Consider the following 21945-nt stretch of genomic DNA (forward strand, 5'->3'; position numbering starts at 1 on the left):
GTTTGCTCAGGATTCAAAGGATGTTTCAGGAAAGACAGGGAGATAAAGTTTTGTCTCCTTATGATTGAATCCTCTGTCCATCCTACATCACAATAATAATCCTCTACCTCAGACCCTCCGACAGCAGTTTTGAAGTGACCACAGTTCCCCACCAACCTCTGCACCTTGATTACCTTCCAGACCTGTGAGGGAGAGATCTGCAGCACGGACAGTGTGAAGTCTCCAGCCAAAAGGCTATCTAAATCTCCTCAAAAAGAACCTGGCCCTAAGAGACCAGCTGTACCAAAAACCTCCAGGTGAAGGTTCCAAGTGGTCTCAGTACCAGGGTTCCCTCTACTCTGAAATTCTCAAGTACCTCTAAAACCCACGGGACCCATCACCTGGTACCAAAACATACCTTGGTGTAACTGAAATATGATTGAGGTATCTGAGACTCTAAAAATTCTGTATTGAGAAAGATGGTACTATCTGAGACCTCTGCTGCTGCTTCGGTACTCAGATCAGTCATTCAGCTGACAGTGCACTCTGCACCACATCTGCACTCTGCACCTCCTACATCTGAGACTCATCTAGTTTCTGCACAGATTCACTTAGTACTGAAGCAGTTTTGATTTTCCAGAAGTTTATTCATCTCTGATGAACCTGAGTGCCCTCTTGTTGAGTTCAGCAAGACTTCCAGTATCGCAGCCAGAATTATCTCCAGTACATTATCAATAACCACTGGTTATTGATATCTATCGTTCAATCAATCAACAATTGCTAGTGGTTCCCTGGTACCCATGTGGACAGACACACTTCCTAGTACTCCACCCTTGTCTATCCCCCTTCTGGACTATGCAGAAGACAGCTCTTCTGACGCCCAGATTTCCATACAAGGCTCCTTTGATTATCAACCCAGGTCTGATTCCCATGAATCTGTTTCCTTGAGGAACACTTCAAAACACAGGCAGTCTCAAACTGTTCCTCATCTTTCTTGGTATCTCTGGCCCTCCCCAATGGCCATATTGAGATCCTTGAACAGCTTACTGTCAGCAGTTCTCCAATGCACTGAACTCTCGGAATCCCACAGACAACGCTCTCCTGTCATGTGTCCGTCCCCCCCATCTTCCCAGCACATCAATCCCAGTCATGAGAAAAATTGTTGAAAGAACAAGAACAAAGAACTGATGAGGAGGTTACCCCTCAGATTAGTACTTCATCATCCCCTCCAGATGAGGCTGTTACCCCTTCCACTTTCTGTAGATGATTTCAAAGTTTCAGAACTTGATGAAGAGAATGGGTGATACTCTGCAAATGCCATTAGAAGAAATCCAGGAGACCCAGCATAGGCTGTTGGATATTATTCATACACAGAATCCAGATGAGTGCCTTTACCTTCAAATGAGGCCTTATTGGAGTTTCAAAGACAATTTGCTAAACTCTGGCCACTGCTCCTCTTGTCTTCTAAGAGAGCAGATGACAAGTGTTGTGTTCTGGCTTGGCGTTCAGAGTTTTTGTTTACACACCCTGCCCCATCTCTTTGGTTGTAGATGTGGTGAATGAATCCAACAGGCAACATCGTTTGAGAACTGCCCCACATAACAAAGACTAAAAGCGCTTGGACGTTTTTGGTCACAAGAGCTACTCCTCTGCTACTCTGAAATTCCGAAATTACCAGGGGATTCTTGCTAACTACAACCGTGTCACATGTAGCAAGTTTAATTCTTTTAATGAGCATCTCCCACAGGAACAAAGGGAACATTTTCAATCCATCATTATTGAAGGACAGCTCTTTATAAGAAACAACTTTGCTAGCCTCTCTTGACACATTCGATACAGCAGCTCGCTTCATCTCCACAGCAGCTGTCATGTGTCTAGCCTCATGGTTGTAATCTTCAGGAATTAAGATGTTGGAAACATGGTAGAAGATCTTCCCTTTGATGGACTTCTGTGGACTCACTGAACAACTGATAGTCCTTATGTTCTCTCAAGAATTCAAGGTGACCCTCCGCCCACTAGGGATTTTTACATTGGCAAATAAGAATAGATTCAGTAGGTCACAGACATCCCAGAGATCTTGTCCGTCTGTTTTCTACCTATAACAGATCATCAGACTCTCATAAAAAAGAAATCTAGGTTCCAGACAACTTACCTGTTCTTATCAGCCAAGCATTCATTTTGACGCCTTGGTTGAGGGTTACAAACATTTCCACATTCTAGATCTGATGCTGCAGCATCCTACCCACATCCTCTCCCACCTTTTTGTAGGTCGAAACCTGTCTCCCATTTCTGCAGCTCATGAGAGCAGATTCTTCCAATGGATGGGTTGTGGAGGTTCTAACATTGGGATACTCCATTCATTTTCAGCCCTGTCCGTTTTCAGGGATCCATCTCACAAGTCTCTCCTGAGGCAAGAGGTTCTGTCATTTCTCCACAAAGGAATTGTGGAACTAGTTTCCACACAGTATGGAGGGAAAGGATTTTATTCCAAATACTTCCTGGTTCCCAGAAAGAGGGGCAGATGAACACCAATCCTAGATCTCAGGATTCTCAATATCTTTGTCAAAGTAGAAAAGTTCAGGATGGTGACACACACGGCTCCTCGGGCAGCTATCTGGAATTTGCCAGTACTCTTCACCACTCTGTTTTCTTCTCTAAGCACAGTTCTGACTCTCAGTACCTTTTAACCATGCTTGTTTTCCCTTAGATTCCTTTACGTGGGGGAAAAACATTTTCCACTCTGTTCAAAATAGAGGATGTCTTCTTAATCAGTCTTGCATGAATGAATGAATGAATGAGGGAAGGAAGATCCCAGGATCTTCAGGATGCTACAGCTTCCACAGAATTTCCTGAAAACAGACTTTCAGTTTCAGATCAAGTTGCAGTGTTTGCTATTTTAGGTTTTTGAAAGAGCTGCTATTCTAGCTGAATTTGTTCAACTCAGAAATCAGTGATTTCTAAAAAGTCTCTTTTTGATTCTGTTTGAGCCAAGTATAGGGGAAAATTCTGCTGTGAGTTTAAAACCACTGAAAATGGAAACTCTTTTTATAAAACAAAAAACCTAACTCTTCCTTGGTGCTGGCGGCATTTGGCTTTTTGGTGCCATTTTCCTCTAAGCATCCCAAGTCATGCAGTTGTCCTTACCTAATTGTCTGGTTACTTAGATATATAGTGCATATGTTTGAGCATTCCTGGATAAGTAATACGTACAATGCACAAAAAAGTGCCTAGTATTTACTGAAGATGCTTTTTTTATACAGGTATGTCATGGCTTTTTAAAAATACCTTTTACATTTTGGGGGGCATCTAGTGATCATAGAATCATAGAATATAAGGGTTGGAAGGGACCCCAGAAGGTCATCTAGTCCAACCCCCTGCTCGAAGCAGGACCAAATCCCAGTTAAATCATCCCAGCCAGGGCTTTGTCAAGCCTGACCTTAAAAACCTCTAAGGAAGGAGATTCTACCACCTCCCTAGGTAACGCATTCCAGTGTTTCACCACCCTCTTAGTGAAAAAGTTTTTCCTAATATCCAATCTAAACCTCCCCCACTGCAACTTGAGACCATTACTCCTCGTTCTGTCATCTGCTACCATTGAGAACAGTCTAGAGCCATCCTCTTTGGAACCCCCTTTCAGGTAGTTGAAAGCAGCTATCAAATCCCCCCTCATTCTTCTCTTCTGCAGGCTAAACAATCCCAGCTCCCTCAGCCTCTCCTCATAACTCATGTGTTCCAGACCCCTAATCATTTTTGTTGCCCTTCGCTGGACTCTCTCCAATTTATCCACATCCTTCTTGAAGTGTGGGGCCCAAAACTGGACACAGTACTCCAGATGAGGCCTCACCAATGTCGAATAGAGGGGAACGATCACGTCCCTCGATCTGCTCGCTATGCCCCTACTTATACATCCCAAAATGCCATTGGCCTTCTTGGCAACAAGGGCACACTGCTGACTCATATCCAGCTTCTCGTCCACTGTCACCCCTAGGTCCTTTTCCGCAGAACTGCTGCCTAGCCATTCGGTCCCTAGTCTGTAGCGGTGCATTGGATTCTTCCATCCTAAGTGCAGGACCCTGCACTTATCCTTATTGAACCTCATCAGATTTCTTTTGGCCCAATCCTCCAATTTGTCTAGGTCCTTCTGTATCCTATCCCTCCCCTCCAGCGTATCTACCACTCCTCCCAGTTTAGTATCATCCGCAAATTTGCTGAGAGTGCAATCCACACCATCCTCCAGATCATTTATGAAGATATTGAACAAAACCGGCCCCAGGACCGACCCTTGGGGCACTCCACTTGATACCGGCTGCCAACTAGACATGGAACCATTGATAACTACCCGTTGAGCCCGACAATCTAGCCAGCTTTCTACCCACCTTATAGTGCATTCTTCCAGCCCATACTTCCTTAACTTGCTGACAAGAATACTGTGGGAGACCGTGTCAAAAGCTTTGCTAAAGTCCAGAAACAATACATCCACTGCTTTCCCTTCATCCACAGAACCAGTAATCTCATCATAAAAGGCGATTAGATTAGTCAGGCATGACCTTCCCTTGGTGAATCCATGCTGGCTGTTCCTGATCACTTTCCTCTCATGCAAGTGCTTCAGGATTGATTCTTTGAGGACCTGCTCCATGATTTTTCCAGGGACTGAGGTGAGGCTGACTGGCCTGTAGTTCCCAGGATCCTCCTTCTTCCCTTTTTTAAAGATTGGCACTACATTAGCCTTTTTCCAGTCATCCGGGACTTCCCCCGTTTGCCACGAGTTTTCAAAGATAATGGCCAATGGCTCTGCAATCACAGCCGCCAATTCCTTCAGCACTCTCGGATGCAACTCGTCCGGCCCCATGGACTTGTGCACGTCCAGCTTTTCTAAATAGTCCCTAACCACCTCTATCTCCACAGAGGGCTGGCCATCTCTTCCCCATTTTGCGATGCCCAGCGCAGCAGTCTGGGAGCTGACCTTGTTAGTGAAAACAGAGGCAAAAAAAGCATTGAGTACATTAGCTTTTTCCACATCCTCTGTCACTAGGTTGCCTCCCTCATTCAGTAAGGGGCCCACACTTTCCTTGGCTTTCTTCTTGTTGCCAACATACCTGAAGAAACCCTTCTTGTTACTCTTGACATCTCTGGCTAGCTGCAGCTCCAGGTGCGATTTGGCCCTCCTGATATCATTCCTACATGCCCGAGCAATATTTTTATACTCTTCCCTGGTCATATGTCCAATCTTCCACTTCTTGTAAGCCTCTTTTTTATGTTTAAGATCCGCTAGGATTTCACCATTAAGCCAAGCTGGTCGTCTGCCATATTTACTATTCTTTCGACTCATCGGGATGGTTTGTCCCTGTAACCTCAACAGGGATTCCTTGAAATACAGCCAGCTCTCCTGGACTCCTTTCCCCTTCAAGTTAGTCCCCCAGGGGATCCTGGCCATCCGTTCCCTGAGGGAGTCGAAGTCTGCTTTCCTGAAGTCCAGGGTTCGTATCCTGCTGCTTACCTTTCTTCCCTGCGTCAGGATCCTGAACTCAACCAACTCATGGTCACTGCCTCCCAGATTCCCATCCACTTTTGCTTCCCCCACTAATTCTACCCGGTTTGTGAGCAGCAGGTCAAGAAAAGCGCCCCCCCTAGTTGGCTCCTCTAGCACTTGCGCCAGGAAATTGTCCCCTACGCTTTCCAAAAACTTCCTGGATTGTCTATGCACCGCTGTATTGCTCTCCCAGCAGATATCAGGAAAATTAAAGTCACCCATGAGAATCAGGGCATGCGATCTAGTAGCTTCCGTGAGCTGCCGGAAGAAAGCCTCATCTACCTCATCCCCCTGGTCCGGTGGTCTATAGCAGACTCCCACCACTACATCACTCTTGTTGCACACACTTCTAAACTTAATCCAGAGACACTCAGGTTTTTCTGCAGTTTCGTACCGGAGCTCTGAGCAGTCATACTGCTCCCTTACATACAGTGATGGTGAAAATGAGTGATAGTAGTGGCTGGAACCAGGCAGACAAAGGAGGTACTGTGCAATCTGCTTTCCAATCAACCTAAGTCCTCATCTTCAATGCCTCTGTATCCTTGACTCAGCCAGGATAGCCAGCCATGCCAAACTTTTGTGATTTTGTGACTTGGTTAAATTACTGCTAAGGTACCAGGATGAGACCACTAACTTAATTTTCACTTTGAACTGGATTTGAATCTGATTCTACAGAAGTGGTAAGTCTTAATGTTTCCTCTTATTAGCATCACATTAGTTTCCACTTATTTATCATTACTAAACTGTGGTAATATATATATATTACTCTTTCCATAGATTGTTAATCATGTTCTAGTATACTGAACAGCAGTGGTTCCCTCTGATTCCACTCATCAGCAAGGTCCTAGAGAAAATCAAGAGAGACAAGGCTCAGGTTATCACGATCATCCCCGTGTGGCCTCGCCAGCACTGGTGCGGGATGCTATCAAGCCTGTTGGCGATCCCTCCATGGCCTCCGCCGAACCGACCAGACCTGCTGTCACAGGATCACGGTCGACTCTTGCATCCCAACCTTGCGTCCCTCCATCTTATGGTGTGGTTGTTGCTGAATCCTGAGGAATGGGCCTGTTCGGAAGGGGTCCAGAAGGTCCTCCTCGAGAGTAGAAAGCCGTCGACTAGACAGACTTACCTGGCAGAGTGGACGAGGTTCGCCCCGTTTGGTCGCCCAGCGGGAATCTCCCCTTCGCGTTCTTCGGTGCAGTCCATCTTAGACTACCTGCTTCATTTGAGAAACCAGGGCCTGGCACACTCCTCTATCAAGGTGCACCTGGCGGCCATTTCCGCTTTTCATCCTCCAATCCAGGGGCAGACGGTGTTCTCCCATGACATGACGGTCAGTTTCCTCAGAGGTCTTGAGAGACTTTTTCCACAAGTTCAGTCCCTCAGTGGAATCTCACCTGGCTCTGTCCAGACTCATGGGCCCGCCCTTTGAACCTTTGGCCCCATGCTCCCTGTCTCACCTATTGTGGAAGGTAGCTTTCCTGGTGGCGGTGATGTCAGCGAGGCGAGTCTCCGAGCTGCGAGCCCTGACCTCAGAACCGCCGTACACGGTCTTCTATAAGGACGTGGTCCAGCTCCGGCCCCACCCAGCCTTCCTTCCCAAGGTAGTGTCTACTTTCCACATGAGCCAGGACATCTTCCTTCCAGTCTTCTGCCCCAAGCCCTATGAGACCGGTGATGAGAGGTGCCTTCACGCTTTGGACATAAGAAGGGCCCTGGCTTTCTACCTAGATCGGACAAAGCCTTTCCGTAGGTCGATTTAGCTTTTCATCTCTACAGCTGATAGAATGAAAGGCCTCCCGGTGTCCACGCAGAGGATTTCTAACTGGATCACCTCTTGCATTCACACCTACTATGAGTTGGCGGGAGTCCTTCCGCTGCCGATCGTCAGAGCCCACTCGACCAGCGCACAGGCATCTTCGGCAGCCTTCCTGACATACTTCCCAATCCAGGACATCTGTCTAGCCACGACGTCATCCTCAGTGCACCCGTTCACAGCCCTCTATGCCATCGCTCAGCAGGCCAGAGATGATGCTGGGTTCAGCAGAGCTGTGTTGCAGTCTACATGTCCGTGAACTCCTACCCATCTCCAAGGGGTACTGCTTGGGAGTTACCTAACTTGAATGGACATGAGCAAGCACTTGAAGAAGAAAAGATAGTTACCTTTTTCTGTAATTGGTGTTCGAGATGTGTTGCTGATGTCCATTCCACAAGCCACCCTCCTTCCCCGCTGTCAGAGTTTCTGGCAAGAAGGAACTGAGGGGGTGAGAACCGGCAGTGCCCTATATACCGCAGCATATGCGCGCCACTCCAGGAGGCACCGGAGCCAGCCCCCTACGGATACTGCTGAGGGAAAAAACTTCTGGCACTGGTGCATGTGGCGAGCACACACAAACCCTAAGCTGAATGGACACGAGCAACACATCTCGAAGAACACCAGTTACAGAAAAAGGTAACGGTCTTTTCTGAGTTGTCTTCCCATCAGAAGTTGTGCTGAACTATATTCAATAGCTGCTTTTGGTGTTGATCTATAATGCAGAAGAGTAAGGAACAGATCTTCCTGCTATAGGATTTTTTGTTGTCTGTCTGTACAGTTCTCTCAGCCGATCCATTCTCTTGTGAGTAATGTGGGCTGCTAGTAATATGACCAAAAACCATATTTCATTTGGAATGACTTTAATTCTGATGCTTTGAACTGTGGTCTGTTGTCTGTCACTAGTTGTTCTGGAATACCGAAGTGAGCAAAAGTGCACTTCAGTTTCTTGATAACACTGTGACATGTTGTGTCTTTCAAGTACATTATTTCTGTATACCTGGAAATGTAGTCCACGATGACCAGGTAATGATACCCTCTGAATCTGTATAAATCTGCAGGTTATCTATTCAAAGGTCCCTCTGATAGAGGTTTTTGTACATTCTATGGTTCAGCATTTTCTTAAGTTGATTTGTACCAGATCTCCTTTCAAAAGTCCAATATCAAATCCTCCATCGAGTTCTTCCATCTTTCTCAGTAGGCCCATCTGGCTGCTACACTGCAGCTGAGAAAGTTGTTAGTCTTTGATCACATGTACTCGGAATGCATAGCTTTTGTCTTTGTAAGTTTTCTGTGGTAAACAGGCCCATTTAGTTCAGAATACCTCCAGGGCTAGTCACAGCTCTGTTAGGTGATTTCAGCTCTGGGAGGGATTGATGGCAATTATAAGGCTTTGTCTACACTATGCACCTTTTAGCGACACAGCTGTGCTGCTACAGCCGTGCTGCTTAAAGGTGCTCAAAGTCTGCTGCAGTTTCCACGGTATACATCTGATGAAGTGAGCTGTAGCTCACGAAAGCTCATGCTCAAATAAATTGAATCATAGAATCATAGAATATAAGGGTTGGAAGGGACCCCAGAAGGTCATCTAGTCCAACCCCCTGCTCGAAGCAGGACCAATTCCCAGTTAAATCATCCCAGCCAGGGCTTTGTCAAGCCTGACCTTAAAAACCTCTAAGGAAGGAGATTCTACCACCTCCCTAGGTAACGCATTCCAGTGTTTCACCACCCTCTTAGTGAAAAAGTTTTTCCTAATATCCAATCTAAACCTCCCCCACTGCAGCTTGAGACCATTACTCCTCGTTCTGTCATCTGCTACCATTGAGAACAGTCTAGAGCCATCCTCTTTGGAACCCCCTTTCAGGTAGTTGAAAGCAGCTATCAAATCCCCCCTCATTCTTCTCTTCTGCAGGCTAAACAATCCCAGCTCCTTCAGCCTCTCCTCATAACTCATGTGTTCCAGACCCCTAATCATTTTTGTTTAGTTTTGTTTAGACAATTGGTTAGTCTCTAAGGTGCCACCAGTACTCCTTTTCTTTTTGCGAATACAGACTAACACGGCTGTTCCTCTGAAACCTGTCAATGTAGCTGTTGTTTGTCGGCAGGAGAGAGCTCTCCTGCTGACAGAAAGCTTCCTCCTCCTCCTCCGAGTGGCAGCAGCTTTGTTGGCAGGATGTTCACACCAGCACTTTTTGTGGGTAAAACTTTTGTCATTCAGGGGGTGTGGGTTTTTTGACACCTCTGAACAACAAAAGTTTTGCCAGTGAAGTTCCAGTATAGACAAAGCTTCAGTCCCTTCTGAGATGACTGTGACTTTTAGTTCCTGTGTCAGTTTTGAAGTCAGTCATGCCATGAATATTCAGTTTCATTCTCCAGCCAGGCTCTATGTCATCACAAGTGTTAGATCCCAGAAACAATGGGTTTTAGTTGTCTGTAATATGAGTCAACTCCCTGAATCCTTTGGTGTGGCAGAGAGCTGCAAAATCCATATTTCGTTAATGTAATATTACAACGTGCGCCTCTGGTTGGACATGCATCATCTCTTGGGATATGACTATTTCCATACCTTGTGCATGTAGGCTGGAATTTGTCCCTCCTGTTAGTTCTCACTCTCCTTGCCTCAGGAGTTTTATAATAATGACTTTTAACACTCAAGTGTCTGTCAGCTTCTAAGCTAGCTTCAGGTTTTTCAAATTGCTCCTGCCCTTTTGTCGCTTTGACTAATTGTGACTGCTTTAAGAAAAGGAGTACTTGTGGCACCTTAGAGACTAACCAATTTATTTGAGCATGAGCTTTCGTGAGCTACAGCTCACTTCATCAGATGTATACCGTGGAAACTGCAGCAGACTTTATATACACACAGAGAATATGAAACAATACCTCCTCCCACCCCACTGTCCTGCTGGTAATAGCTTATCTAAAGTGATCAACAGGTGGGCCATTTCCAGCACAAATCCAGGTTTTCTCACCCTCCACCCCCCCCCACACAAATTCACTCTCCTGCTGGTGCTAGCCCATCCAAAGTGACAACTCTTTACATAATCAAGTCGGGCTATTTCCTGCATAGATCCAGGTTTTCTCACATCCCCCCCACCCCCATACACACACAGACTCACTCTCCTGCTGGTAATAGCTCATCTAAACTGACCACTCTCCAAGTTTAAATCCAAGTTAAACCAGAACATCTGGGGGAGGGGGGTAGGAAAAAACAAGAGGAAACAGGCTACCTTGCATAATGACTTAGCCACTCCCAGTCTCTATTTAAGCCTAAATTAATAGTATCCAATTTGCAAATGAATTCCAATTCAGCAGTTTCTCGCTGGAGTCTGGATTTGAAGTTTTTTTGTTTTAAGATAGCGACCTTCATGTCTGTGATTGCGTGACCAGAGAGATTGAAGTGTTCTCCGACTGGTTTATGTTTCATATTCTCTGTGTGTATATAAAGTCTGCTGCAGTTTCCACGGTATACATCTGATGAAGTGAGCTGTAGCTCACGAAAGCTCATGCTCAAATAAATTGGTTAGTCTCTAAGGTGCCACAAGTACTCCTTTTCTTTTTGCGAATACAGACTAACACGGCTGTTCCTCTGAAACCTGTGACTGCTTTGTATCTGTATAGCTCTGGCTAGGGTTAAATCTCTCCAACTTTAGCTGCTGGAAAGATTTTTATCTGTTGACCCAATAACCAGACTGTCTCTGATACTGCGTTCCCAAAATCACAATTTTCAGCCAATGTGTCCAGAACTCTTCTAAAACATTCACCGTTTTTTTTCCTGGTTTTTTAATTCTTTGATGAAAACGTGCTCTCTCATAAACCATATTTCTTTGGGATAGAAAGTATCCATCAAACATAGCCAGAACCCTTTCATAGCCATCTTTGTGACTGTCTTCAGGAAAGTCAAAGGATTTAAAAATATACTCTGCTTGCTTCCCCTAGCATAAATTAGAGAAGATACAGGTATATCTCCAGTTTCTTTGTGGAGTTTGTTTGCAATTTGAAATTTTGTAAAATACTGCTTCCAGTCTGTCCATTCTGAAGATTTGTCAAAGCTGAAATTCTCTGGGGCTTTGAAGAATGACATGCGATCTTTCAACCTTTTGTTGTTGTTCTCCTTCTGATTCTTTTCTTAATTTACTCCTGACATTATGTCCTGTACTCCTGTATCAGAAATGGACTGGCTACACAGCTTGTTTATACACACTAGATGTGTTTATCATAAGATCCGTTAATGCTCTGCCAGATATGGCAGAGTTTAGCTTAAATAAGGTATTTTACACACAGCACCACCTACTGACTGAACAATATGATGCAGTTTAGCATTTCATTACACATTCTGCACAGACTGAGGCTTTTGTGGTTTGGGAAATATGGTCTTAGAGAAAAATATTTTAATTGAAACAATTGAGTCCAAGTTATTTAGGGGACAGAAAAATGGTTCAGGCAAATACTGTAGAAACACTTTAACTTGCATAGACTTGGAGACACATTGCAAATTACTGAATCTTATGATTTATTAAGTGAGGACGCACAATAAAAGGAAAACATCATAAAATACACAGTGTTCCTTAAAGCCATGATCTGACTAATGTATAGGAGTTTTTGTAGAAGTTATGAGATATTATTCATATGAGACATCACTTTTAGCATCTGTTAAATCTTTTCTGAGAGGCGAGAGAGGCCACAATTTCGTGTGTAGATTAAAAAAATTACTTTATACCACTTCCCTTTTATTTCCCTTTACAGTATTTTGGGACCTCTTTTCTTGAACTAGTTATGTTGCTTGGAATGGTAGTAGTATATTTTTATAGTGCTAGTGGGGGGGAAACAGATACTTGTATATTAACTTTACTTTTTTGTGTGTACATTCATGCAGGAGCTGATCATGGTGTCTGTTTTATTTAATCAAACATTTAACTCCCAAATATATACATCATAGTATTTGTGCTATTGAGTATGAAAAGTGATCAATAAAATCCTATCTGTTAACTGATAAAAGGTTTTATATACCAACTTCTGTGATCACAAGTCTAATTCCAAACTTGAGAATTCTGTTTTCATGTCAATGGGTTGACTTGTGCTTTACATTTTGAATTACTTTTAGTAAACAATAAGAGTTACTTGTGTGTGCATGTACGTATCTGGGTTTAGTAGTAACAGTAACAGTTTACTTTTTTTATTTCCTTGGCATTCATGTAAAAAGCATTTTTTTGAATTCTTTTTTCTTGGGAGTTGCGTATTAAGTTTAAATTTCTAGATTTTTTTTTTCAAAGCTTTAACTGTAGCAATTAATGAACCAATCAGAGATCTTGGGAAACTCTTCATTATGACCTCTTTTCAACTGTTTCAGGATAATTTAGCTGGGAATTTTGTAAAATATTAAGTTTTTTGGGAGCATCATAGTATGTGTGAGAGGAAAATGGTGCTGGCATTTTGTGGTTTGAAAAAGAAAGCTGATCTTGTTCTGAATCTTCCCTACCACCACCCTCAATATTTGCTTTTGGGAGTAGGCTCTTCCTGGCAAAACTCTTTTTGGTGGTTCTAGAAATGTAAAATATGTTGCCTTATAGAATACTTTGGTCATTGAGTAAATGAAAGACTTCTTTGTCTACAAATTTGTGTTCAGAAAAAACATACCCTAGTAGTCAGTTTTAAAAGAAAAATAAGAAGAGAAGAGGTGGAGTTGAAAAGAAAATAATTGTGTTCCTTCATACAGTACTAAGTGAATTTTAAACCTGTGTGAGTAGAATATACACTGATTTTTAAAGTGAGGGAAGTCTTTAATAGATATCAAGACTGCTATCAAAATATTGCTGTATGTATTTTATGCCTTTTGACACAATTAATGTATATTATATACATATTATTTTAAAATAGGTTTTTTTAGTAGATTAATTCAGTTGATCAGCCCTGCCACAGACAAACGTGGCTTTCCAGTAAATTAGGTTCCCAACTACCAAATTTAACAATCAGCATTAGCCATTACAGAGTAAGTATAGAGTCCAACTCTAGCATAGAAACTGTTCACCCATTGTGTTTCCACCGAGGGAAACCATCTGGGGTTGTGCAATTACATGTAATTAATGAGGACAACAATTTGCGAAAAAAATTGTATGGTTTTTCCTTCAGTTTTATTTAAGATTATTTGAAGTAAACTGTAGTAGTAATGTCCCACCATCTCATCACCATGTGAGCTTAATCTCTGTAGTTCTGTAGATCTGGTTTGAACTCTGTTTATCTTATCTGAGCTGCAGAAGAGGCTAGTCTTGGTAACTGGAATTTTATTTTTTCTACATAACAAAGCACTCCTTGATGGTGATAGTACGTTTTGTTCCTCCTTCCAGTAGTGGGATTAATACTGGATTATTAGGATGCACAACATCTCCAAATGCTGGGCCCAGATCCCAATGTCCAGGAAGACATTGCCATTAGTGAAGCATCAGCCATTAGTGTACCATAAGAGCAGAAGAGTAGCAATCTGTAACATATCTCCCCCAAAAGACTAACATGCACCCTCCTGGGCAGGGAGGGTGCATGTTAGTCTTTTGGGGAGATATGGGACCTAGAAGGAGCTGTCTGTCTGAAGGGCCTTGAAGTTTTTGATGGATCAGGGCTCTGGTTGATCAATGTGCCTGCCTACCTCTGAGTTTAACTCGTCTCATCAGTTGTTCATCACCACTTTACAGCCTTCCAGAATCCTTCTTGCTTCATTTCACCATCTAAATTTCATATTCCCTTCCCATTTATTCTGAGCATCCTGCCTCACAGCACCCTGCTAGCCTGATTTAACTCGGAGAATGGGACAAGAAGCAAAACCCAGATTTCCTGTGTATTAAGACTCTGCCACCACTAGACCCTTGCGTTAGTAAGTGATTTGTAGCCTTAGACACTGCCAATAGGTTCGCTAGTTAACTATCTGGGTAGTACTCATTACTGATATCTGTGAATCTGTTTAGTTCGTTTGAAGCTGACATGGCTCAAGTCTGTATTTTTCCTCTGGATGTCTAAAGAGATTTCATCTTTTTTCTGTTTTCCTTGGTTGCTTTTCTCTTATATCTGTTAACTTAAGAGGCTCTTAAAATTTGAACTTGTCATCCAGAATTCTTGGTCATCCCTACACTGTTTTCTTGTTTTATTCAAAACACTTTTTCCTTTTTTTCCTCTCCCATCTAAATGAGCTTATAGTTGACAGTGTCACACAAAGATGTTTCAGTTCTTTCCCAGGTTTGTAATAGCCTGTCTTAACTGTTGCAACCAACAGTTGGTTGACTTTTCCTCCATAAATTAACTGTTTTTCAAATGTTGTAGCTGCCTGAGTACTCACTGGCAACAGAATGATTTCCCACGCACAACACTGACCTGCAGCCAGAACAGAGTTGCTGTGTGATAGGTACTATGAGATTTCACAGTAATTCTGTTTTACTGCATTAAATACAGTGGATTTACTATGAGAACTTTGCTTTTACCGTGCCTCTCCACTGTACAAGGCAATGATACTATACCTTTTTGCATTGCAAGTTTTGTTAATGTAAGTGACAAGAAATCTTGCAACTTGGCTGCCATTCATTTCCATTCCCATGAAAACAGACCTCAGATTGGCAAAAGCAAGCAAAAGGCTTTAAAATAATTCCTATTCAATTGCAATTGCTTATCTTAACACGTTTTTCTAACAGTCAATTATCCATTTTAGTTAGGGTGGACATAGGGATGCTTTTAGCAGGACAAGTGACTTTTTCCCAGGTGTGCTCACAGACTTTAGGATCAACAGGCTTTTCTGAAGGCTAGTGTTTCCACTTTGAATGAAAACGTTTAAAATTTATTTCTGTTTGGTTTTTAAAGTTTCCATAATATTTTCTCCGTCTGGGCATAGTGGCTGGGTGTTGCAAGGTGACGACTCACCAATGCAGCGCCTCCTGCTGGCTGTCTTTTTCCCAGCATATGGAGCGCCCTCTGCAGGCCGGTGTCTCGCCTACTGCTGACCCCATGTCCCTCCCAGACCCCAGTGCCCTTTACCCTGGGGTTCTGCCCCAGCAGTATCCCGACAGTCTGGGTCTCCCCTCCCAGGGGAACCCCCAACCCTCTATCCCCACCTTGCCTCAGTGGCTACTGCCAGTCATCATCTAGCCCCTGCTCACTGGGGCAGACTGCAGTCTGTAAAGGCCACTCATCGCAGGCAAGGGGTAGGACCAGCTGCCTCTGCCTATTTCCAGGCTGCCCCTCTTCAGCCCCAGTACCTTTCTGGGCCTTTACCAAGGCCTGCAGCCTGGGGGTTTACCAGGCTGGAGCTCCCCAGCTCCCTTTGCCCTTCCCCAGCACTGCTCCAGTTCAGGTACCTTGCTCCCAGGCAGCTAGCCCTTCCCACTCTCAGGCTAAAATGAGACTTCCCCAGCTCCTGACCCCCAGCCCTCTTACAAGGGCCAGCTGGGCCCTAATTAAGCTGTCCACAGCTGTGGCTGCTTCCCCAGTGAGCCTAGCTTGGCCCCTTTTCCCCAGCTGCAGCCCTCTGCAGGGCTGTTTTAACCCCTTCACGGCTGGAGCGGGGTGACTACACTGGGATTTTGAAAGAATCTTAGGGGAGTTATGTCATCTGATTCCCTTAGGCTCCTTTGGAAATCACAGCCATTATACCTTGGGGGAGAGGAACTTGGATACAAGGGACGAGGTTCACCTCTGGTTTATTCCAGGTTCTGCAGGCATAAACCAGCATGCAAGGTCCCGAGTGGCAGAAAGTTCATTGTGGAAGAGATAGCTGCTGCATATGTTGATGTAATCTTCTCGCCAACAAGGGGGCAATACGGGGCAAGCAACGTTCATAAAATGGAAAGTGCAAACCATGAGGATACTTGTGCAATGACTTAGTAAATCCCTCTGTTGGAAGGATTTCCTGTGTAATCTTGGTGGGATATACAAACTGCTCTTCTCTATTAGTGGTGGAAACATGTGGTTTAATCCCTTTGAATGGCAGAAAGTCTTGATGTCACTGGGAGGTGCAGCTTTTACCTTCCTGTACCAACAATGATGAATCTGAATCTAGCACAAGATCTATATGATTTTACCAGATACCCACACAATGGAAACCTTTATCAGCCAGTCATGTGCCACCTTTTCATAGTATTGCTTTTATGTATTTTCACAGTACTGATATTCTACTGAGAAATAAAGCATTGAACAGTCCAGCTTGTACCAGGAGAATGTCCAAATGTGCCTTGGTTCCTATACAAATTGTGATTTAATAAATATTTTCAATACATTTTTGCTCTTGTGAAGTACATATGTTGATTTAACAGATTGGATAATGGATTTAATACAATAGTGAGTGACAAAACTTTACCTTTTGTTAGCTACCCAGAGAAAATGCAAAGGTTTTAGAATCATAGAATATTAAGGTTGGAAGAGACCTCAGGAGGTCATCTAGTCCAATCCCCTGCTCAAAGCAGGACCAACACCAACTAAATCAACAGCCTAGCTCCATCCTCTTTGGAACCCCCCTTCAGGTAGTTGAAGGCTGCTATCAAATTCCCCCTCACTCTTCTCTTCTGCAGACTAAATAATCCCAGTTCCTTCAGCCTTTCCTCATAAGTCATGCGCCCTAGCCCCCTAATCATTTCCATTGCCCTATGCTGCACTCTCTCCAATTTGTCCACATCCCTTCTGTAGTGGGGGGACCAAAACTGGACACAATACTCCAGGTGTGGCCTCACCAGTGCCAAATAGAGGGAATAATCACTTCCCTTGACCTGCTGGCAGTGGTCCTACTAATACAGCCCAATATGCCGTTGGCCTTCTTGGCAACAAGGGCACACTGCTGACTCATATCCAGCTTCTTGTCCACTGTAATCCCCGCGTCCTTTTCTGCAGAACGGCTGCTTAGTCAGTCGGTCCCCAGCCTGTAGCGGTGCATGGGATTCTTCCGTCCTAAATGCAGGACTCTGCACTTGTCCTTGTTGAACCTCCTCAGATTTCTTTTGGCCAATCGTCCAATTTAACTAGGTTACTCTGGACCCTATCCCTACGCTCCAGCGTATCTACCTCTCCCCCCAGTTTAGTGTCATCTGCTAACTTGCTGAGGGTGCAATTAATCCCATCATCCAGATCATTAATAAAGATGTTGAACAAAACTGGCCCCAGGACCAACCCCTAGAGCACTCCGCTTGATAGACTAACTAGACATCGAACCATTGATCACTACCCATTGAGCCTGACAATCTAGCCAGCTTTCTATCCACATTATAGTCCATTCATCCAATCCATATTACTTTAACCTGCTGGCAAGAATACTGTGGGAGATAGTATCAAAAGTTTTATTTACAAGGATAAACTTACTGAGAGAGTTTACTTAATGAATTACACTAAATATATCTGTTTCTCAGATCGAGAATTCTACTTGTATCTAATGGGCTTTAAAATTTAGCAGTCATATAGATTCTAGTGTTTTCATTTGTGTGTGTGAACATATATGAAAGTACGGAACATACTTTTCCCCCCAGAAACTTGTTCAATAATGTATATTTTCAGGATTGTTCAGAAATAATAAAATTCAACTTAAGACATTTCTTATCATATAATTAGTCTCTTCTTTTTGTTCTTTGTAAAGTAAGGTATGATATGTACTTGAAGAGATTATTTTTTCTTTCAGTTTAAGATCCTAAATGTGCCAATGTCTTCTCAACTTGCTGCCAACCACTGGAATCAACAACAAGCTGAGCAAGAGGAGAGAATGAGAATGAAAAAGCTCACTCTGGATATTAATGAACGGCAAGAACAAGAGGACTATCAGGGTATGAAATTATCTTTCAAAATAATAGGGTTTTATTCCTAGAGAAATTAATCTATAAAAATTCAGTCCCAAGACATGTGTCCCTGCTGCAACCAACTCCACTCTGCTGTATGCCTCAGCATGCACAATGCTGGTTGTCAGAACCGCTAGGAATCCCAGTGGAATGTGAAACCAGTACATACAGGTTAGGTTAACATTATGGGGGAGTGTAATTATATTGCACTGAGTTCTTTTTATACACCTTGAGATATAAAATTGTTGCATTTAGGGAAATCATACCCAAAAAAGCAGTTTATCTGATACTCTGTAGCCTAGCACATGATGTCTTTGCTGTCACCTGCAATGCAGTAGGAACAAAAACCAGTCAGGTGCAAGGGAAATGGATTGTGTACAACTTGAGTGAAGGTGTGTTAGTACATATTACAGTATACGCATCAAAATGACTGCCTTAGCCTGGCTAATAGCAGTGATTGGTTCATACTGACATTGTTGAAGTTGAAATTTCATAATTTCTCCTGCATTTCAGCATTCTAAAGGAGGGTGTTTGAATATAGTGACAGGATAAATATTTTATACTAATTATGTATCTTTTACAAATCAATTCATATTTAATTCAAGTGATATTGAATAGACAAAATGAAGCCTATGAAGCAATCAGCAAATCAGATATAGCCGTATCCTAGTGAATTCAATATGTTATATCAGATTCCATTTTCCTTGGCATACTCTGATCATAACCAGGGCCAAACCTAATAAAGTGGATGATATTCTCAGTCCTTAAATCACTTTTTTCCATTTAATGCCTCCACAATTCTTCGTCTGTTAATAGAGGTGATTTCCACTTCGAAACTGAAACATAATATAAGCTGTAAGTTATAAAGCAGTAAGTCACATTTCTGTATTTGATAAATAATAATGAACTGTAGTTTGTAAAATTGAAATTTTAAATTCAAAACAACCCTATTAATCCAATAAAAGCCATGGAATACAAAACATGTTTCAGAAGTCTGTGACATGAGAACCAAATTCAGTGAGCCCCTGTATCATATTTTTCCAGAAGCATAATAGCTGTGGAGCTCTGAAATTGTAAATAGAATACAGATTTCGAACAAACCATTTTAAACCTCCCAAACTGTTTAAAACTTCCTTTTGCCAGGTACTTCCTTGTTGCAAAGCCCAGGCTGAAAATGAAAAAAGGCTTTTCATATTTAGGCAGCTTGAGTGCTGTGGTCACATTTTACATTACAACTCAACAAATTCTATATTGTGATGCTGTTTTTTTCCCATTATGTAGAGTTCCTGGTTTGTTTGGTTTTTTTTAAGGTCAATACGCACATGGTTTTGGCATGATCAGTTTGTTGATTTGTATGGAGAACCTTTATAAATGTAATTCATTTAGGATAGGATTCTGTTGTGAGCTGTTAAGAATTGCACTTCTCATGCAGTAAAACAATAAAGGACCTCAATTTTGTGGTGGATGAATGAAACTGGTTACTGGTGCCAGTTTTTTCATTTTCTCATGAATATTCCCATTTGGCATATTTAAAAAGGCAAGCAGCAGTAATAGATTTACAATAAGACGTTAAGATGGCAAATGTCTCTGGTTCTTCTTTTCTGTGTTGATTTTTCTCCCACTGCTTTATACTAGGATTATGTTCATAACAAAGACGAATAAAAGGACAAGTCAGTTTTGTAGGCCCAAAATTTGATCTGTTAAATCTGTTTGCAAAGTCAATATTCACTCTTTTCTATCATATTTTTATAAACTAATGCATTAGCTTACTGTTCTTCATGAGTTAACCCTAGAATAACAATCATGTGAGTGTAGTGGAAAGGAGTATATCAGATTTCAGTTTCAAGCTTCTAAAGGATTACTAGAACCAGTAAGGAGAGAGAAATTTTTAAACGTTACCAACAAAATCTCAACATTGTCTAAAGTCTATATGTACATTTTTCTAATAGGAATAGGCTAGCTGCTAATCCAAGTCTGTTAAATAAATTAACAAATGAAGCCTGTTAAACTGCCTACTGTAATTTAACAAAAAAAAATCCATTTAGTTTTTAAAAAGTCAAAGTAGTAATTTAGAATTGATGATTCTCTAATATAGATTAGAGTCTTTCTGTTTGTGTTCCTATAATTCTCATCTGAAAAACAAGGTAGGGTAACACTCAAAATAGCTGATGCCATGTGGTGAACCCATTAACATTTGTCCTTATTCCCCACCTACTCTCTCCCAGTACCCAGTCTGCCTCCATTATTTTTCCTTATCTCAGTGCTGGTTGTACTCCACAAAACCTGCACCTTCTTAATACCTGGGCTGAGAGGTGCATACACAATATTTCTAGTTGCTGCCTGCCTTTCATCCCCTCTCATCAATTCCTGTTATCCCCCAGCTGTTCACTTCCATAATGTGTCCGTCGTCCTGATAGCCAGAACTATGCTTTGTATCTGAGGGATGTGGAATGTGGGGGAACAAGGTCATTGTGAAGACACTAAATGAATTCTTTGCATCTGTCTTCACTGCAAATGACATGAGGGAGATTCTCTCACCTGAGCCATCCTTTTTAAGTGACAGATCTGAGGAACTGTCTCAGATTCAGGTGTCAATAGAGGAGGTTTTGGAACAAATTGATAAACAGTAGCAAGTCACTAGGACCAGATGATATGCACCCAAAAGTTCTGAAGGAACTCAAATATGAAACTGCAGAACTACTAGTTGTGATATGTAACCTATCGCTTAAAGCAGCCTCTGGATCAGATGACTGGAGGATAACTAGTGTAATGCTGACTTCTTTAAAGACGATCTTGAGGTAATCCTGGCAATTAGAGGCCAGTAAACATAACTTCAGTACCAGGCAAATTGATTGAAACTATAGCAAAGAACAGAATTATCAGACATACAGATAGATGAACACAATATATTGGGGAAGAGTCTACATGACTTTTGTAAATGGAAATCATGCCTCACCAATCTATTAGAATTCTTAGAGAATGTCAGCAAGTGTGTGAACAAGGATGATCTAGGTAATACAATGTACTTATACTTTCAGAAAGCCTTTGACAAGGTCTCTCACCAAAGGCTCTTAAGGAAAGTAGGCAGTCACGGGATAAGAGGCAAGGTCCTCATGGATCAGTAACTAGTTAAAAGATAGGAAACAAAGGGTAGGAATAAATGGTCAGTTTTCAGAATGGCGGGAGATAAATAATGGGTTCCCACGAAGATCTGGACTGGGACCTGTTCTGTTCAACATATTCGCAAATGATCTGGAAAAGGAGGTGAACAGTGAGGTAGTGAAATTTGAAGACAATACAAAATTACTCACAATAGTTAAATTCAAAGCTGACCCTGAAAAGTTCCAAAGGGATCTCGCTAACTTGGTGACTGGGAAACAAAATGAGAGATGAAATGCAGTGTTAATGGCAAAGTAATGCCTATTGGAAAACATTATCCCAACTATACATACAAAATGATGGGGTCCAAATTACTTGTTTTCATTCAAGATAGAGATAGTTGGATAGTTCTCTGAAAACATGTGCTCAGTGTGCAGCAGCAGTCACAGAATGTTGTAAAGCATCAGGAAAGGGATAGATGAGAAGACAGAAGATATCATAATGCCACTGTATAAATCCATGGTACACCCACACCTTTAATACTGCATATAGTTCTGGTCACTCCATCTCAAAAAAAGTTATATTAGAATTGGGAAAAGTATAGAGAAGGGCAACAAAAAGTGAGCTGTAGCTCACGAAAGCTTATGCTCAAATAAATTTGTTAGTCTCTAAGGTGCCACAAGTACTCCTTTTCTTTTTAAAAAATTATTAGGGTTATGGAACAGCTTCCATGCAAA

The 21945-nt window shown here is 42.3% G+C and overlaps 1 protein-coding gene across 4 annotated transcripts in view; it reads left to right on the forward strand.

The window, feature by feature from the left end:
- UPF2 (UPF2 regulator of nonsense mediated mRNA decay) overlaps nucleotides 1-21945 on the forward strand; it is a 137078-nt gene that overhangs the window by 93425 nt on the left and 21708 nt on the right. For all 4 annotated transcript variants that reach the window (XM_048836594.2, XM_048836595.2, XM_048836596.2 and 1 more), the window contains one exon: nucleotides 17956-18097. In XM_048836594.2, the coding sequence (XP_048692551.1) occupies nucleotides 17956-18097 (142 nt within the window). The remainder of the gene's footprint in view (nucleotides 1-17955; nucleotides 18098-21945) is intronic.

Source organism: Caretta caretta, chromosome 1, assembly GCF_965140235.1.
Source record: "Caretta caretta isolate rCarCar2 chromosome 1, rCarCar1.hap1, whole genome shotgun sequence".
NCBI lineage: Eukaryota > Metazoa > Chordata > Testudines > Cheloniidae > Caretta > Caretta caretta.